General features: G+C 41.7%; 1 protein-coding gene across 2 annotated transcripts in view; it reads left to right on the top strand.

Annotated features, from left to right (window-relative positions):
* Positions 1-7,846: 7,846 nt before the first annotated feature.
* glrbb (glycine receptor, beta b) overlaps positions 7,847-20,511 on the top strand; it is a 28,226-nt gene continuing 15,561 nt past the window's right edge. The window contains exons 1-4 of one of the 2 annotated variants that reach the window (XM_084009734.1): positions 7,847-8,138; positions 11,489-11,627; positions 14,678-14,784; positions 16,120-16,187. In XM_084009734.1, coding sequence (XP_083865860.1) covers positions 11,506-11,627; positions 14,678-14,784; positions 16,120-16,187 — 297 coding nt within the window. In that variant the 5' untranslated portion in view covers positions 7,847-8,138; positions 11,489-11,505. The remainder of the gene's footprint in view (positions 8,139-11,488; positions 11,628-14,677; positions 14,785-16,119; positions 16,188-20,511) is intronic. The other variant, XM_084009733.1, reaches the window with a different exon arrangement.

The following is a 20,511-nucleotide window of genomic DNA, read 5'->3' as shown; positions in this document are numbered from 1 at the left end:
TGATTATGGATCACCACACGCACGCGTCGTTTACAGGACACCAGTGCAGCTTTGGACACATTTGGAGGGGATACAGGCCGAGTAGAATCCACATAATCTTAATCATCAGTCCTTCTGGGAACAAAAAATGTGAAATTAAATAAAAAATCGCTCTAAATCAAGACAAATCCTCCTCCCAAAGCTCGCTTCTGCGTAACGCCAAGTGCGCACCTGTTGGTTCTGAGAAAAAAAGTTGGATAAAGCTCGGCTTCGAGTAATTATAATCCTGGAGTTAGTCGTAAAAGCGTCCGTCTGCAGATATGTCATCTAGTGCACGAGATGGTGGGGAAAGGCACAGATGCATGTTGGTCTAGAGCGCGGCTCCGCGGTGCGTTTCTTCACTCCGTCGGAATAAATCCCCGCAGATCTTTACGCATTACAGCAGAGGCTCGCGCACAGAGGCGGCGAGAGCGCGGCAACTTGATACCGTCTTGTACCCAGAAGACCATTCGCAACGCCGAGACGGGTTCTGTTGTCTGGCGAGGTCTCGAGTCATAACTTGGTGGTGGAGGCTGAGATAAAATATCGCTGTGCGTCTGGGGTTGGGTCTTTTTTGGAGACTGCCAACTGACGGCACAACAGGTGCTGTACATAAAGTACAACTTCCCAGCCGAGGAAACTCCCCGGCGTGTTAACTGTTCCGCTGCTGCTCCAATGAGGTGTTTCAGCCACTTTCAGTAACACATTGTCGAATGGAGTTCCACTTGTTGCGAACAGTTTCACATGTTTCCAAGTAGTTTCCAGGAAAGAAAAAAAAAAGTGTCCAGACATCTGAGTAAAGCAGCTCAGCACAGTCATCAAGCAGTGAGTCTAGTCTTGATACAAAGTATGCAGACTGTTCCTTCCGCAATAGAAAAGTAACTTTAACACTCTTTGGGACAGAAAACAAATAAATACAAGTCACATAGACCTGGTGTTTGAATTATTTGTTCTGCTGACGTCATTCTAATCAGAGAGATAATTATCATCAATCAGTGGCTGCATGTCTCACAGAAACAGAGAACAGATGAGAAGTATTGTGTTTAGTTCCCCATGTAGAACAATTCACTCCACATACAATACAAAATGATATATGATGTAAATATATGTATATAAATGAAAAGACGAGGAAATAATAAGAAAAGCACTCGCTGTCCTTCTGTGTGAGTGTTTGTGAATACCTTTCACATTACATTCCACTCTTTCTATTGGGCTCCATCATTGTGGCCCACTTACATTTTTTGCCCAGTGCATCATCAAATTCATAACATATACACGGCCAAACCATGTAGCCCACAGTGCACATCCACACCGGGAAGCGTCACCATTCGAAAGGAAACTTTCCATAAGAAAATATGCCTGAGTAAGCCCGCCGTGACCACGGAGTGATTGTTTAAAGCCTCGGTTCATTTTCCCCGCGGAGAGATGAAAGACAAATGTTTACCCGCACACCAGACTCTTCAATACGCTGTTGTGAATCCTGCCTGCATGTTTCTGTGGAAGGAAATGTTTAAGAGCCTCTCAATTTGTCATATCAAAGCAGAGACACCGCTTGGAACAATACTTCCTCCTGTTCCCAATTTCCCTTTCTCCCCGGCACACTGTTGTACCTCATCAACTGCGTTTCATGTGGTTCCTCCCATTCTATTGTACGGCAAGAGAAAAAAAACCCACCAGTGTATCCCCCCCAGTGGATAGTAAGTCTGCTGCAGCACAGACACAACAATCAAAGGAGATCTGGAGACATATTGAACTCATTGAGCCAGACATATGATGCAATGCTGCAGCAATTTACCCCCCAGTCTCACATAGCTCGGAAACCACCACCTCAAAGAGAGCGCAGCGCCGGCGTTTCCCCGGCATCAAGGTATGAAGGAAGGGTTTGTGGTTTTAATCAGCGTTAATGGCTGGGAAATGAAGGCACGGGGCATCGATACAGTCATTTCATACGTGTTTTGCCCCCGTGGAGAGGGGGCATGAAGGGGTCTTCTTGTGCCTGCCGCGAGGGCCAAGGCCCTTTGTGTAAAGGAGAGTATCACATTCCAGCCCTGCGAGGGCCTGCAGCAGATGTCAGCACTTCACATTGTGGAATCCCTCTCTCCCTTTTCGCACGCGCACACACTCACACACGCTCGCTCACCCCCTTGAGGTTTTGTCTGTAAAAGCTGGGTATTTTGTCTCGTTGTCCACGTTTGATTGCCGCTTCCCCGGTGGTCTTGGGAAACGTGGAGGCTTTGATACAAAAGGAATATAATAAACAGAGGAAATTAGAAACAAGGCAGACCTTTTGGGTCACGGCAAACACACGGAGGCGTGCCAGCCAGGAGGGCTCTGAGTCCGGCGAGCGAGACTGGAGAATGTATACAAGAGAGAATTCACAGCTAAATCCCATTAGAGCCTGCTTGACTTTTTCGAGACACTCAATTGTCAAACGAACAAATGCCCTTTCCAAATCGGTCTGTGTTACACGACGCATCTGTCACGGTGTCTGCAAAACACCTTTTTTTTTTGTGTCTCCAGGTGACATGGAGTGAAACACAAGGGAGCAGGCGTGTTTGCTTCATCCAGCTCCTAATTGCAGCTTGAATAAAAACAGGCCTCGGAGATGACTTAATTTATTTGTTAAAAACCTCCCGTCGCAGCAGCGGGAGTGTTTTCTGTGTGGTCCTGTGGTCGACTAGTCGATGGAAAGGTGCCAGCAGAGGAATTTAGAAAGAAATGACTCACATTTTCTCCGAATTTACAACAAATGGAAGTCTGTTACAGTCATTGTTATGCCTGATGAGTTCTCATCATTGACTCACAGCTACAAGGTTGTGCTAATGCTTTAAGGACGCCGTGTCCTTCAGCGTGTGGACGCTCTTCTGTGTCAGTGAGTCCTGAGTATGAATATTAAAGTCTTGTGCTTAACTTTTTGGGATGTTCTGTATTTGCCCCTGGCTGCACTTGGCTTTGAAACCAGAGCCCCCTGGTGGTGCCCCTCAGAGCTGCAGTCAGTCAGGCATTTGCCCCTTAAACACTATCGATGCCACGATAAGTACCATGGAAAATATCTCAGTTAGGGACAAAACAAAGTGTGTCTTGACTGCAGTCTCCCCTGAAGAGAAACACGTCATCATGTGATTCAAATATATTCAATGGTAAAGCGCTAACACGCTGTCTTCTAATGGAATCATCCATCCATGCGTTCTTTAATCTGCTGATCCTGTTCAGTGTTGCAGAACTGGAGCCTTCACCCCCAAGCATTTCCTCTTCAAGAACATCCATCATTAGTAGGCGACAGTATAGAAGGTATAATATTGTTTTTTTCAGTCCCTGGGTTGTAGTTGCCATTTATAGAAAATCAGTTGACTATGACTCAGAACCCCCAGACAATCATCAGGATGACAAAGTGCTGCTCCTGAAATTGGTCTGGACACTAAGGGCTTCATCTAGTTTAATATAACAATCTTGCAAGTGTTTTTTTTTTTATTGCCTGCTGATAATCTGGACATTTAGATTGATTCTGCTGTGGCCTTGGTTGCACCCAGTAAGTTGATTTATTCTGTAAGGATAAACCTGATGCTACATTGTTCCTGCTGTCACTGATATTTGTCTCGGTCCAATGATGACATGAAATGTGAACATATTTCATTTTTAAGTACAATATACAATATAAAAACACTCAAATTATAAGTTGCATTTAATTAAGTTAAGTTAAGTTAATTATTATTAGCAAAATATACTTAAATACGTAAAATGAGTGAATATATGTATTGGTATAATAATTAACATGTAATAAGTTGTTTTAGCTTGTTTGTTGGTGTGTTTAATCTATTTTTACGAGTTATCTATTATTATTACTAGGAGTATTGCATTATCACCTGGTCATATGTCTTTTTGAATGTAAATCACAATCTGCAAAGTAACTACAGCTGTCACAATAATGTAGTGTTTAAAAACACAACATATGAAGTAGTATTACATGGTAAAGCTTTTTGTTCACATCCTCAATCAAAGTTAAATTAAACCACCACATTGTCTCTTCTAATCGTTTGCTACAAGATATGAAACCCCAAAGTTATCATTATAAATCAAAACATTGAAGATATAACACGTCATGTGATAGAGCAGGTTATCTAAAGCACCATGCTGTTAACACAGCACAGCTCTTGCTCAGGAGCACTTGTACATGTGGCCCCCGGGGGCCAGTTCACACTGCATCAGCACGTCACTGCTCTGCTCCCATTAATTACACGAAAACACGGATATTCTCTGTCTTCAGTGTGATGGGAGATATGTGAGGTTGGAATAATATAAATAGTGTTGAAAGGACTAATCTGAAGAGGTGTATAATATTTATTTATATAGGAGGTATTATGTTGCAAGCCAATCACTGTTTGTTTACAATTCTTTATATCACATATTAATTCAGTGTAAAAAATTATAGAAAATTGGACATCTCATGTCAGGAAACTGCTGTGAAGAAGCTCTCCTGCTGAACAGCTCGCTGGCTCGATGCTTCCACCACAGTCTTGGTTAGTATTACTCACTAAACATCTGCTGACGAGGAAGAGTCAGTCTGCATTAAGCCAATCTGCTTTCTTAATAATCCAGGGGTCAAATCTCAACTGCCAAACTTCAGCAATACCGTGCGTTATTGGAGCCCAGTGTGGGGAGATGATGACTTGTCTGAGGTTGACCATCTGCAAGTCTGGTGCCTGTCTACTCTTACTTATTATTCAAAACAGTATGCATACTTATGTTTGGATAGTATGCACAGTTTTCTTATTATTCTCATTTTTGAAAAATGTTGCAAACTTGCCTCATGTTAAAATGCTTCAGCTGCAGCATATTCTAGAGTCATACGTGTTTGGTTTACAGGTCAGATAGAGGAAGCCCCGTGCAGAGGGTTAATACCTCGATCAATAACTAAAGGGAACAGTCAGCAATTAAGAAGATGCCTCACCAATGTAATGTTCTGTGAAGCTGCATGTTTTACTGTGCTGCTGTAATGAGGATGTTGATCCAATAATGGAGTTTATTCTTTTACAAATTATCTATATCATTTCTTTATTTGCACATTTTGGAATATAAAAAGAAAACTAAAAACCCCTTAATTAACAGTGACCCAAACCACTAAAAGGGGTGTTTGTCTTATCCTCATATTTGGAACGGCATCCAGTTGTCGCTTCACTCAGCTTTAACAAACTAAACATACAGTTTTATGAAAGTCCTCTCATTTATATTATTGTAAAGCATTTGAATACCGCCTTATCACTGCAACAACAGCTGGGTTTATGTAATCAGAGTGAAAACAAAACAGTAAAATACAAAGAAAATAGGAGAAAGCTTGTTTTACTTTGTTAATAAAAAAAAAGTTCAAGAACAGTAACCATTTATTCTGGGTATGGGGTGCTTGTTGAGAAAGAAATCCTCATCTATAATTAATATGATGGATGTGCTGGTGAGGAAAAGCGGTTTATTCTCCAACTCCCCTTGAGGATCAACAACAGATCCTATAAACAATATTTTTACAGCACTATCTACAACTTTTGTTTACTATTTAGTTTCTCTTTTATTCCTTTGCATGCAACAGTGTTTAATGTTTAGCAGCAAAACTCGCATGAGTCTCCCTCTGTCAGAAGTTTTATTTTCACTTGAATAAGAATGTGACAACACGTATAACTCTTCCGAGCTACAGTAGTAGTAGAAATGTGCTCCGCATGCCAGGTATAATACCACAATAGACCGGCTCAATCGGGCCTGACACATTGCTGGAACGGCCCACGGTTGTCCATCAGACGCGTGGCTCGTAGCCAGCCAGCCAAAATTTTTTTGTAGACAACACAAAAGGATCCTTGTGCTCCGTTGCGAGCCTCTTGATTGTAACACCAGAACCACTCTCAGTGACATAAATCATTAATCTCCAGCATGTGTTGCTGATTAATTTGTGTACGCCAATGGAATGCCTTGTCAATCAGAATCGTACTACGGGGAGCGACGTGGAAAGCCCGCCCAAGTTGTTTGACACAAAGTGATGAATGAATGAGATACGGATCGAAAATTGTGGGGGGGAAAATTGCCCAGTTGGGTTCTGTGATGGATTTTATTTTCACCGAGAGAACTAAAGCTCCGGCCTCCTGCTCGGTTCTTTAAACGTTTTTCAACTCAACACGCAAAAAAAATGAATGAAAAATGACACAAACAGTTCTGACGTTTGGAAAAAGGTTCTTTATGTGGAAACGTTGGACAACCACAACCAAATCCAGGCGCATGCTGTGGTTCGCATTAACAAAATGTCAAATCTGTTGAGGGAATTCTGTTTGTAGCATACAAAATATCATAATTTCTAGCATTCCCACGATAATCAACTTCATGGGTCCAATTTTGAAAAAGGCAGACGTTTTTATTTGGGCCATATGGACATCCAAAGTTAAAACGGGAAAGCTAAGGCTTGACAATAAATACTGATAGTGAGTGGCTGATAGCTGTTATATATCAATTGTACCAATAGCATGTTGACACAAACTCTATTTTGAAAATGTAATTCCTTAAGGTGAGGTAACAGGCCGAGTAATCCACCTAAATGAGTTTTTCAGGATTGAATCTATGTGGCTGCTCTTGGAGAGGAAACTCCATCATATTAGCTATTGTCAACATTACGTTCAGCTTATCTAAGCCTCATACACACAGCACTCTGACAAGAGTGAGCTATAGTCAACTGTTTTAGTTGGGTGAGCCTCTCAGCCTCCAATTTCTAGAGCAGAAAGAAATCCTGAGATTTTACTCCCCACCAGCTCCCACTTGGTACTTAAGAGGAACATCAATCACGTGTCGCATAAAAAAGTCCTTTACATGCTTCATAAAACTCCTTTAACTCGTAGGCTTTATATAAAATCGATTATGAGGCCATAATAAGTGATAATATTTGGGGAGCTTGTAACTGTTTGGTCCTTTTCCAAATAGTTTTCAAGCTTCTGATATAATCCATCCATTCATGTATCACACTCACTCTGCCTGTTATCTGCTCTTCAATTCATTAGCGAGCACAAAAGGGTCACTCACCCACCAAGATGGGAAACACATCGACACATTACCATGACTCCGGTCTGACTCGCACTATAGCTGACAGCTAAAACTGAGTTATTGACCTTGGCAACAGCAGTTCTGTCTCGGCACCACTCACAAGGTGTATTTAGCTGATGGGTCCAATATCTCATTATCCTCATCAGCAGCTGCAGCTTGTCACTTGAAGGATGTTTTTCTCCATGATGAAGATCATGTGACATTGAGCTAATAAATAGGCCTCGTGGTGATATAGATTTCTGCAATATTTATTTATTTTTTTACAAATATTATAATGCATTATATACATATACATGTACGTTCAAAAATATGGTCTTTCCTTTTTTATTTTATCATTCACTTTTACATTTAAATAATATAATGACCACTATAATTCAAAAATATTAAATGAGTCCATGTAAAGCTAAAGTGGTCTTTGAATATCACAGCATTCATAATCATAAAAATCAGGGGAAGCCCCGAGTCTATCGCGCCGGCCTGAACTATATTGCATCCATAATTTGCCGTCAGTCTTCTGCTTTATGGTGGAGCTCTCCGTCCATCTGCTGCTAAATACCACACCGCCATAAAGAGTGAGGCGTTCGCTCCCATCACGTACACGAGAGCATTCACGCTCCGACGTGACGTGGAGCGGCGGCTGTGGATGAAGTGGGCGCGGAGAGCGGCTGTCCATGGTGCTGACGGCGGGACTGATGCTCTCGCGCTCCGTGCAGCCGCTACTGCGCATGTTGCATGACAGGTACCACGCAAAAAAAAAAAGCCTCCATCTTGGGCTTCCCGAGCCGAGGCGAAAGGGCAGCAGCCATACACACACCGATTCCAAAATAACAACAAACCGGGCGAGGCAATAACAAAAGAAAAATTGGCAGTTTGCCGAGATGTAACTTTTCGAACAAAATTATTCAACAAATCGCTTCAGCGGAGAGCGCGGAGGACATGATGGGAGAGAAATACGGCGACTGGTCTGGGAGGCTCGGTTAACGACTGTTTGCGCTGTCAGCTTTACTGGGTCGAGTTTTCTAAAGGAAATTGACGGGTGACGAAGCCGAACGGTAAGTGGCGGCTTGATTTATCATGAAGCAGCTTTCGTGTTATTTACGTTTCGTGACGTGCGCTCGTGTGATGTGTAACCGCATGCTCGCGCTCATATGTGCTGGCATCTTCTTCCCGCATCCTCCCCCTTCTGTCATGGTGGTCGCTGTGTGCTGTGTTCTCACGCGCGTCCCCCCTTCGCTCCTCCGCTGATCCAGGATCTGGTCCAGCGTCAGTCTGTTACTTACTTTGCTCGTGTTTTTAGGAGAGCGGATGCGTCGAGAAGCCACAGGTTGTGAGAGCCTGTAGTCCGCCTATAGCTCTGGCTGTTTTGTATTTCAGAATTTCGATGAGCGAAGCACAGGCCTTTCATCGTGGGTTAAAGCATTTGCATTGAAGGAACACCAGCTAGCCCGTTGAAGTATAACAATTTTACATTTTTACACCAATATTCAATTCATAAGTTCATAGTTTTATTGCATTATTAACATCAGCATCTTATAAATAACAATCACTCATTTACCTAAATATTTCTTAACATGAATTATTTTTCATGAATTGACTTGATTATAGTTCAGAATCTACAAAAAAGCACATCCAGTGGAAATCATGTGGGCAGAGCAGAATTGCATACTGACCTTGGACCCAAGGAGGCAGACTTCATGAGCCTGCTGGAGTCACTGTTAGACACTTTACGTAGGACAGAGCCTCAGCAGTTTTATCATTGCGAGTCGGAAAACAGAGCGAGGGTACTATTCTTCAGTGGTGGCACAGTTGACTCGGGCAGGGACAAGGTCAATTTCTGGACTCCATTTCTGCTGACCCCACTTTTCTCTGCACAGGTATCAGTTTAGTATGGAAGCACATCATGGCCTCCCTCTAAAATGTATGCAATTGTACACACAGCAACGTGCACAAGATCACCAAAACCAAACAAGTCACTCAAATCTGCTTATACGGTGCATTAGTCACCCTCAAAACAGAAAACACATGATCACATTCTCATAACCAGTGCTTCAGGTATCGTGGTTGGTCAGTGGAGCTAATGGTGGACATACACCAAATGTGTTGATGCGTGTAAACCCATAGGATCCTTTTCATTTCTCTATGGAGAGCATGAGATCGAATCACATGATGGATACGACTTGGCGAGTCCACGTTCCATGTGCAAAATCTGAATATTCATCATCATGACTCACCTGCACTTAATAAAGTAAACAAGGTCCATCAGAAGGCAGCAGGCTCAAGAAAGTCAGATCAAGCTGTCGAACTAGGAAATGCTGGTCAAACCTGAATTGTTTCTGTATTTCTCACTCAGATCAAGCTGACAAAAAACAGTGTTGTTCAAATATGAATCAATATTCTGTTGCCTCGTTACTTATTTCTCACCAACTATTTTCAGAAACACATTTTCTGTACTAAACAGTAAAATTTGAGGTTTGTTACCCAGCCCAGCGTATACTTTATGGCGTGGCTACCTTGGGATTGAAAGGTCATTACCACCACAAAGTCCATGTTTTTTGTTTCTTAACTTTGACCATTTCAGAGTTTTCTGTTCATAAAAGTTTTTGGTCAACAAATATCTTATTCAGCATTCAGCTGTACTCTCATGTTACTTCTGGTTGCAAAAACCCAAGACTACCAACACTGACATGTACATCGATAGTCCGACGTTATAATACATTTGTCTCGGGTGTTCTGCGGAGCAGTTAAAGCTGTTTTTAGAGACAGGCTGGATGTTACCGTTGACGTGCGCTAGCTCAACACCAGCTTAGCAACACTGACTTGTGCAACTATAAGGACTGGACCAATTGTGCTGAAAACGGTCTCCACCGACCTATATCAACTCGGGTAAGTTGGAAATGAGGTCCTATGTCCAAAATTCCGAACTTTTCCTTTAAGGCAAAAGTTAAGGCTAAATGGTCACGAGTTGATCCAAGATAAGAAGATGAAGCAGAAACGATAACTGTAAAACATATTAAAGTCGGATCTCTCAAGTTGCATCACAAGAGAAATCTTTAAGGGTCATGAGATAATTCATTGTGACATAATTCACGAAATAGGAAAGCAGAAGACAGAAAATATTTTTATTTTTAAATATATTTTTCCATGAAGTACTGAAGAGTTTTAGTTTTTTAGAACTCTATAAAATTACTAAAAACAAACAGAGAAAGGAACATTCAACACTTAAAGACACGTGAAACCTGTGACAAAGGGTTAAAATTTAAAGAACGGGCTACAAGCTAAAAGAAGTTGTGAAAATTAGTGCCACAATGTGCTGTAAGTACCAGAGTTACAAGAGTTCTCATGTGGAGAAATGCTAGAATGAAGATGGGGCGTAGGAGTTGTCGGTCATATAAGAAAGTGGTTTCTAAGAAACGTGCTCGGTTGCCAAGTGGTACATTCCCCCTCACTCCAGCTGCTGTCATATGATATGTGCGGGTCAGCATTTCCACTTTCTCCTCAACGATGGGAACACTGACCAACCCCACATTCAACAGAAATCTCTCAATAACTATGTAGGGTTCGCTCAGGCGAGGCAAGGTGTTCGCACGGACAAAAAAGGCGCTGAATGGAGCGCTGGAAGCGACTTCCCCCGGAGAAGGTGATGATCAATGTGCGAGGCGAGGAACATTCAAGGAGTTACTGGGCCGAGGCAGTGAAGGAGAGTGTCTCTGTCTAGACAATAAACTGCTTCAGTTAATATACAGTCTGCTGGCGGGAGGTTTAGTCTGCTGGCTTAGCTGTTGGTCTCAGTGTCCCTGAGCAATGAAAGGGCACTGGTTTCCTAGATGGGGGATGAATCACACAGGTACTATAGCTGCTAGCTGATTAATGGCCCCTATCAACCAATGCAAGGAAGTGTGCGTATAGTACCGTGCTGTTACCTTTCTAACAAAGAGATTTATGGCAAATACACAGTACCGTATTATCTCCTACATTTTAGTATGTGTGTGAGAAAGGATTGACCAATTTACATCGCTTATAAAGATTGTGATAAACAACTGTGGCGACGGAACAGACAATCTACAGCTGCGTGCAGAAACAGCATTATTAAGCCTTTTTTCCTGTATAGAGGATATTTCAGGGTCACCTGCCGAGTCCTGAGTGACCATCGTTATTCAGGTGCATTACTCCACTGATTGGATTTATGCTTGAACTTGCGCCACTTGATTAAACCGTGTCAGATTGATTCATTTACATTTCAGACGTTAACAATAATGTGATATGCATCCCGAGTAAGTGGGCATGCATCGTGTCAGGAAAGCAAAAAGAGAAAAATCACAGTGTTCACTTTGAATCGTTCCACCCACGCCAAGTCACACGTACAATTAAAGAGACATTGACCTCTTTGTTTTTAACTCCACAGGCTCACCTTGCAGCAGAATGGGCATTAAGAAGTTTGCCATCTTTCTGCTGGTCCTCTCTCTTTGTCTAGAGGGAGGCTCTGCCAAAGAAAAAGGAACAAAGAAGGGAAAGAGGAAAGGGAAGCAGGTCTACTGTCCATCGTAAGTATTAAATAAACAACAAGACAGGCTGTCGTACAGCCCAAATGATGACACAATGTGCTGTTTGGCTGGGCGGTACCCCAGTGACGAATAAATTGACCTTTATGTGTGAAATTGTTCTCCTTTAATGACCTTTTCGAGGTGCCCACGTTGGTAGTTAAGCACTGAGACCCAGTGACCTTGACATTATTGGCTTGGTTTTAAAGCCACATATCATATGAAACTAGAGGACGTCGTGCTGGTGTTTTGGGACAGAGGCTAAATAAAGCTCCAAAGTTAGGCTGAATTTTGTCGAGGGAAACCCTGGCACAGCCATTTTCACTGGAAAGCTGAGGCTTGTGTGGATTAAGTGACCCCGATAGTATTATATCATGTGTAATGATATGTTTCTCAAAGCCTCATGAAACTTTACAACCACAAGAGGATTTATTTCCTGTAGGTATAATGACAATAAGGGGGTTTCTCAACAGTTTCCAGAACAGAAGTGCTCGCCATACAAATGGCCATTGGCCAATTGGCCATTGTCATCAAATGAGGTTACTTTTTGCACCAAATCCGTGGAATAAGCGTATCAACCCAGAACCCGCTGCAACAACACATGAGGCATGAGCAATGCAATGCATTTCCACTATACGGTTCTAAGCCCTTATACGCTGTACACTTTCAACATTTGAATAGACACAATAAACACATTTATTATTTATTATTATTATCACATGCATTACAGATTCAAGCTGCATCAAACTAATCCTTGGGCTAACAGCTTTCAGATGATAGCTACTTATTTGTGGCATATACCCTGCTCCCCCCAAAGATACCCCACCTGCCCCCAAAAAGAAAATAGGTCTTTGTGGGTCTCTAAGCCATTTGTGTATTTTACACCTGATGGATCTTACTTTCCATTCTTTATCCACTGGTCACGTTTGACCGGATGTCATCAGCTGCTTCAATGACAGCTATTCAAGTATGATATGAAACGGATACACAGTCAACTAGGAACAATGAGCGTCCCAGAAAACAACCCCAAATCCACCAAAAAAAAGCATGTGGCGTTTAAAATACTGAATACCTGCAGTGTGACACATTTGTAAAGCAGCGATGCTGCTGTGGCCACTGCATTATCGCTTCCTTATTTACTCTTTGCTGACCTTCTGCAGCGATCTGGTGTTTAAGAAAGTGTTAAATAAATAGGGAAGGTTTCAGGTCATGGATAAACGAAAATACTATGTCTTAAGGAACATCAATATGTCCTGACAAAGCCTCTCTGACCGTCCACTGTCTCTCCGCCATGGAGCGCTACGGCTACTTCCATAAATGGTAACAAATGGCTCGACAATGAAAGTTCTTGAAATGAGGGAGAAAGCGTTTGATGTAGTCCCAGTATTGGCAAGTGTAAGCCGGATGACATATTTCGAGTTTAGTGCTGCGGATGCCTTTGTGGATCAAGAGAACCACTTGGTTCCAGTTTAGCTGTTGTGCTCGAGGTTGTCAGAGGGGTCTGTTAAAAGAGAGGAGGGAGGAAGAAAAGGGGTTTAGTGGATAGGAATTATGTGTTTCACTTTGATCAGAGGAACCGCAGAACATACACACGCTGCACGCGCATTCCTGTGGAGCACTTTAACTCATCCTCGGTGCATGATAAGGTTTACATAATGATATGTAAAGTGCTTTGAGAAGGGGGGAATTCTTTGGCAGGAGAATCATTGCCACCCACAAGGAGGCTTTCTTGTTCTCCTTTCTCTCCTGCCAGATCATGTTTCCCCCCCACCACTTTGTTATGGCAGTCATTTACAGCTGTTTTGCTTTGTTTGCTATTTTTTGCAGGACGGTTCAAATGGAAACTTTCGTTTTGGCTAAAAAGTGGAAATACACTATAAATTATACTATTTGTCTCGACAAGACATGTATACGATATTAGGGGCACTATAGGAAAAAAAGAATGGATCCGAGAGAGGTGGGGATTATTCAGAGAAAAAAAGTTTGCTACTTTATAAAGTTGCAGATTTGCTACTTTATTACGATGCTAACAACTAACATATATGCTAGCTAACTTCCCACACATGTACGCATTTATTTTTCTCATTACTACATCACAAGGTTAAGGTCTTTAGGGTGATGGCTGTTGATGGTGATTGTTGTTGTTGTTTTTGTATGGGCCAAATTGTCATCTTATAGCTTATAGCTATGTTTATTGATCGGCTAAGATGCTAGCGGTAGCTTTCACTTGTCATAGAGGAAGTAAACAAGTTGCTTGACCGGATATTTGCCATTGCTATGACAACAAGTATACATGTACGACGGTGTATTAGGGCTACTCTAGGAAAACAAACAAAAAAACGGAGCCGAGAGAAGTGGGCAATATTAGCAAATTTGCTGCTTTATAAAGTTGCAGATTTGCTACTTTATCACGATGCTAACAACCGGCATCTATGCTATTATTGGAATAAGATTGGAAAGGCATCAAAAACTTAATCTAGAAAAATGGGAGAAATGTTTTTTCAGTTTTTTGCTTTGCAATTTAACTTGTTCCAAGACAATTTTCACCTTTATTGGATGGATGACGGCATAGAAGGTGTGAAACGGGAGTACAGAGAGAGCAACACAGTTCCCAAAGATTGATTTGAACATGGGATGTTGTGGTTAAAAGACTCTTGGCGTAACCATTCAGTTACCAGAAATATCCACAATTTCCTTTATAATGTTGTTGTATGTATCAAGCATCCGTACTGCATATTCAAATTTCCAAAAACAAACCAAAAACCATTTCCTGATATAAAAAACCTCATGTTACCATGCTGATGTTTGTTAAATTTACACACATTTTTGTCTGTAATTTATCGGAATTATCCTAGAAGGTTGAAAATTGGCACCTGAGTGATCATGCATAGGCTACTTTCCCCGCATTGTCCAAATATTTCTCTAACTGGTCTGTTTAGTCATATTTAAATCAATAATTAAACTAGTACTAGTGCATGTGCTGTGCATGTCACTAATTTGACCTGCTAATATGATCGTGCCCACAGTTCAGTCTCCGTCTTATTTGTTTGCAGACAGCTGTCATCTGAGGATCTGGCCCGAGTCCCTGAGAATTCAACCAGCAACATCTTGAACAGGTTACTGCTCACCTATGATCCCAGAATTAGGCCCAACTTCAAAGGCAAGTCTCTTATCCTCTTCATCTGTCTCTTCCTAATTTACATTTTTTTGCTGCAGTGCTGTCATGCTAATTAAAAATAACGAGTTTACTATGAATATGTGCCTCCAGATTTCTCCTTAGTGCGCGGGCCAGGTATCTGCATAAATGGTGCATGAAACATTCATGAAAATGAGTTTCCTGTCATACGTACACTTGCATATTTAACATGTTCTACGACCGCGTTACATATTACATATTCTCGGGTCGGCTGTCTACCCTCTGACAGTTCAACACGGTGTTGATTGACATACAAAAGCTGTTGTAGGAGTGAAACCTGTGACATAAGACAGTAAAAAAACATCCCCTAACAACATCCAGTTCGAAGCTTGTATATTATGTCATTACTGTTATCTCAGATCTATCTCTCTAGAATATCCCACTGTTTTCATTCTCTACCGTCCACCAAGTATCCATCTTGTCAGTGTTTGCATTGTAAACACTGTCACACCGTACTGGCCTTCAGTCTCACGGAGACGGCCATAAAAATAATAGAAGAGGTGATTGACGACCTCTGCGTCTGACTGATGGACTTTGCCAGTCTTCAGGTAGTTTCCACCCTCTGGCACTTGGCAGCAGAAGCTATATCTGGAACTTGCCGTTTGATGTATTGTGAGCAGAATCAGCTCCCTCTCTCCAGCAGCCAAACATCTGCTCTTGATTTCAGGGTGGGCTGAGGGCTCCTCTTCCATTAACATCCATGTCATAATCTCTCAAATTACATCCTAAACTGTGCCTTGTGCATCACTGTGCCCAGGCCTATAAAATGGAGAGCTACTTTAATACACCCTATAGAAAGCACGAGTGTTGTTGAATGTGTATTAGCTCACGTGGTCGCATTAATGCGGGGATGCCATATGTGCCACATCCATGATGCACATTAATTTTTGTGAATCCCAAATGTAGTCTGTGAAAGCCCAGAGGCTCCAGTAAACACCTCGAAGGACATCATTTATTCAAAGGCGGCTGAACAGTCTGCATTCATCAAGAAGTTTATTAGTTCATGTTAAAGGCTGAGTGCAGAGAGATGCCCGTATACATGTTTACAGCGTTAGCTTGGATGAGAGAGGATATATATTAGGCTACTTTGTAATGTCTATAAAGTCTTTCACAAATCCTGATCAGTGAAACAATGAATTGAATTATTAGGTACAATATGCAGAAATAAAGACTTACAAGGGTTTTTTACAAAGCACACTGACAGTTATTGTAAGCTACACCCAAAGTGATACCTCGCTGTCATTGCGAAGCCGCAGAGGGCTCGATATCACAAACTTTTCTTTCCTCTTCTGAAACCAGGAATTCCCGTGGAAGACAGAGTGAACATTTTCATCAACAGTTTTGGCTCCATCCAGGAAACGACCATGGTAAGAATTGATGTCAATTCCACTTCGGCCTGACAGTATTGACAATCAATACTTCTGCCAATCAGATGCAGCGGATCAGAGCAGAAAACTGCTTTACCCCTTTAAGTTTTGAGAAGGATGCATGAGCATGTTTCAGACCATTTAGCAGTAAATCATTATGGAGGCTGGGGGGGTTCTGTGCCTCATTTATCTGATGGCTTAATTGCTGATAAAGAAGTGCAGCTTGAACAAGAGTGAACTGATTATCTCAAGGACGGCGCTGGGTCGACTCTCGATCACTTTGGAAACAACAAAGGGAACATTCCTGGAGGTTTCTAATGAGCCCAGCTCACGGTGTGTTTTAAAGCTGCTAGACATTAGTGTCTCTCTATCAGTAAATATGTTCAATAGTGTGACATGGTAATTGGAATTAATGCAGTGCAGTGTGACAGTATCCACAGTTTAACTTGATTCTGTCTCATCTGATGCAGTTTTACAGGTTGCAATCCAGGAGTTTCTTTTCCAACAGAAGAACCACGTTCTTACAGAATGATTAAAAGTCAAAATAATAATACTCCCCTTTGACATGTGTGTCATGCAGGCACTTCTTGAGAAACAACATGGGCTATCAAGTCAAATCTGATAAATTAAAAAAAAACAAAAAAAAACACATTTTTAATTGTTGTTTGGTTGGTTGGTTTTAATGTCAAAGTAATACCAAAACGCTTCAAGAAGCTATGTTTGAACATTAATATAGCAGCAAACTGTTTTTTGCTTTGTCAAGACACAGTGGGGTAATGGCATCCTGAGCAGAGAATTAATACACCCTCTGTGTGTGTTGTAATCTGAGCTTGTCTTAGTTTTGGGAGCCGAGCTGGTCATGCATGTTAGCGCAACCAAAGTCATGTTAGGTTTAGGAAAGAAAAGACTATTTACCTCTTCTTCTTCTTAGCCTACATTGTTTAACGTAACTCATTATTGACTTTTGGTTTCACATGATGAGACACGACCACCATGTCCCCTGTTTGACCCGCCCATCCAACATAACCTCCCCCTTCAGTGGAGTTCAGCCTGTGCCCCAAGAAAAATGATCTTAATTGACTCCAATTTGCATTGTTTTCATGGCACCATCATGTAATTTTAACACCTTACATGCCACCACCAGGTAACCTCCTTCATAAGAAGACATGACTTACCACACAGTATTGTAAATGTGAGACGGCAGATCACACAGTGTTCAGATGAAGTCGATCTTCCACATAGTCCAAAGAAAACACATTCATAAAAATGTTTGCCAGTCTTAAACATTCGATTGAAACCATCAAACTGGCTAGCTAGCTGCCTAAAGCATATTGTATGTTGATGTTTTAGGGGGCTAGCGCAAGCAGGATAGCATGCAAGCTAATCATTAAGTTGCACGGTCACTAGGCAGGTATAAGAAATAGCTTTATACCAACCTAATATGTTCCCAATGTTGTGAAGAGAACCAACAAAATCATAGCCACAATGTATTCTCTTGCATGCCTATTACCTTCAAATCCAATGTTAGTTATGGGCTGTACTGCCAACCTCAGATAAAGAAATAGATCTTAGATCCCAGAGTCCTGTTGCAGGTCTGGACAGTGTCTCAGGCCAAAGCAGTGATCAGTGTACTCCTACTTCATTTCGGGACTCTCTGGACAGAGCCTTAGATCTTATACTGGAATTGGAGCTGCATGAAAATGTACTCTGGAAATATTTCTGTTGGCTGCAGATCAGTAGAGTGTGTCGGCTTCGAAAAATCCTCCCGTGGAGAGTTTCACACCAGGACCAATTACAGATCAATGCTGATCCTTAAAGCTCAAAGTATGTAGAAGTGGGGGTGCAGGGACTGTGGAACACTAGAACAAAAGAAGGAAACCAAAAAAGAGATTGAAAGAAAAGAATGAATCAAGTTTATGAGACAGGAATGATGAAGGTGGGGCAGTAGACAGAAATACTGACCGAAAGAAGGGCAAAGGAAGACAGAGGGGGGTAGACAAAGTAAAGAGAGAACAGAGAACAAAACCTGAGAGTAGGAGGCTAAAGTTGAAAAAGAAGAAAATGAAGAAATGTAGCAGGGGAAAGAAAGATCAAGGACCATGAAATGATACCGAGTGGAAGGGATGAAGTGAGGGAGAGGCAGAGAAAAAGTGAAGAGGGAAGAACTGAAGGAAAGAGAAGCCTGGAGTATAGATGGATGGAGAAGAAACACGGATGAGACACAGAAAGAAAGATGAGAGACTCCCTGATGGGAAACCTGTCTTCCCACTTCCCTTTGGACGTCCGACGAGACAGAAAGAAAATGAAAGTGAAGAAGGTTCAAAACTAATCCAGGAAACGAAAGACGAGACAGCTGGTGACCGTTCCCCCCCAATATATCACTCTGTGGGGTATCTGATCCCAGGAAAGCCTCTCTCATCATTTACACCTCCCTAGGCCAAACACCACCTAGCCTACGCTGTAGTTAACTATCTATTTTTACTCTATGCTTGTATTCATCAGGAGAGGACGTCTAATTTGATGTTGTGAGGTGAAATAAATTGTGTCTGTTTGTTGTTTTACTGCTTCTCCAGTTCGTCTTGTTGATTACAGCGAGCGGTTTGTGTTAAATCTCTCCGGAATCGACTTCAGTACAGGAAGCTTGAGAGTGAGCCAGAGGGGAAGATATATTTCCTTGTCTGGTTGTCAGAAAGGCGAAGGTGTGGGAATTGGCCAGTGTCTCTGTCGAGCAGTGAAGAGACAGCAGTAGCTGTTTGTGCTGTGGCTCGAGGACTAATTCAGCTCTAAAATTAGGTTGTATAGAAATGACAGCTGGCTTTCCAAACTGAGATATCAACAATTTGAACACCGCTCCTTCTGACAAAAATGTTTACTGGCAAGAAAATCAAGCACATTCTGTGTTGGGACACTGAATTTATAAACCATTCTAAGACCTCTGGTGCTAGTATAATAGTGTGTGTGCCTGTTTATCACGTATAAACAACAGAGAAGAAAGAAACCTTTTATTTGGTTTCTTTTCTCATAGCAACACGTTCTCACCCCCATCAAATAAGCTTGCTCGGTGCTAAAATTCTTCAAACTTCAAACTACGTTCCCCCCCATGTCACTTTTGACCATATCAGTCACAACGTCCAAATGCCTTTTAAAGTGAAAAGTGCTTTGAGAACTGGCCAAGTTGTTCCTGGCTGTTGATTTGGGATCAACTGTTTCCCCTCTATGCATCTAACATCAGCGCCACTGAAGACGTGAAGTCTATCACGTCTCTCTCTCTCTCTTTCTATTCAGTGTCGTCATTTTACTTTTGAATTCATACATTTGCATTGAAATTAAACTATTAGCTATTATGGTCTTTAAAAGGACTCGATTTACACATCCCTGACAAGAGAAAATACCATAGTACTTCATAACATGAAGAACAGACAGTATAAAGAGTATGAAACCGCATTCAGGATAGCTGTCTCTCACCGTCAAACCTAAGTAGTTTAATGAAGGAGAATATTGTTGCCAGGAATCAATTTACATGCATTTAGAAAAGCAGGAGAACCTTTTAAAAAGATCAGATCAGAGAATTCTGCACTGCTCAATCCACAATATTGCACATTATCTTTATCACAAAGATTAGCTCATGCAGTGACTAAATGAAAGCTGTAAAGTGAGAATCACTGTAGCAACTGTGAGCTGCGTGTTGTGAACGGAGGCAGGTGGCAAATCCGAGAAGTTTGGCTGCGACGGACTCGATTCAGAAGAAAAGAGGGAAGACCACCTGGAAGAGCAAAAATGATGTGTCGAAGAACTGAAGCCAAGATAAATTAAACTCGGTGTGAGGCTCATCGTGTTGGCAGGGACTACAGCCAGTTGTTGTGTCCCACAGCGGTCGGTGATGTAAGAGAGGAAGTGGATCACTGAGTTTAAAGCAGAGAAGGGTTTGTGTTGTCGTGGCCAAAGCAATTGTAGGACATGTGGACCAGTCAGAGTTTCTACATGTACTGACAAACTACTTAACATTTGAACCATTCAGTCCGGTAATGTAGTGATACATTATTTTGTGTGTCATTCCCCTGGGCCAGCAGTTAGTCAGACTCAACCAGACATTACAATTACACTCATGTGTAACGGGCATGGAGGTCGGAGGCAATGAGCTGCGTGAACAGATGTTATTAGAGAGTCTGCTCGCCTAAAAAACATATTTTCATTTAGATTACGTTCGTTTTCTACATCAGAAATATGTTTCTAATCAAAGTCCACAGAAGTCCCCATGGGACACACAGAGATGATGAAATCTTGACTTACTTTAATGGGTTTTTTTAATGACTTATTTAAATGC

Source organism: Eutrigla gurnardus (assembly GCF_963514095.1).
Source record: "Eutrigla gurnardus genome assembly, chromosome: 5".
In the NCBI taxonomy this organism is placed as follows: Eukaryota; Metazoa; Chordata; class Actinopteri; order Perciformes; family Triglidae; genus Eutrigla; species Eutrigla gurnardus.
The sequence above is the reverse complement of the archived record's forward strand: the minus strand, read 5'-3'. Positions and strand labels throughout refer to the sequence as shown.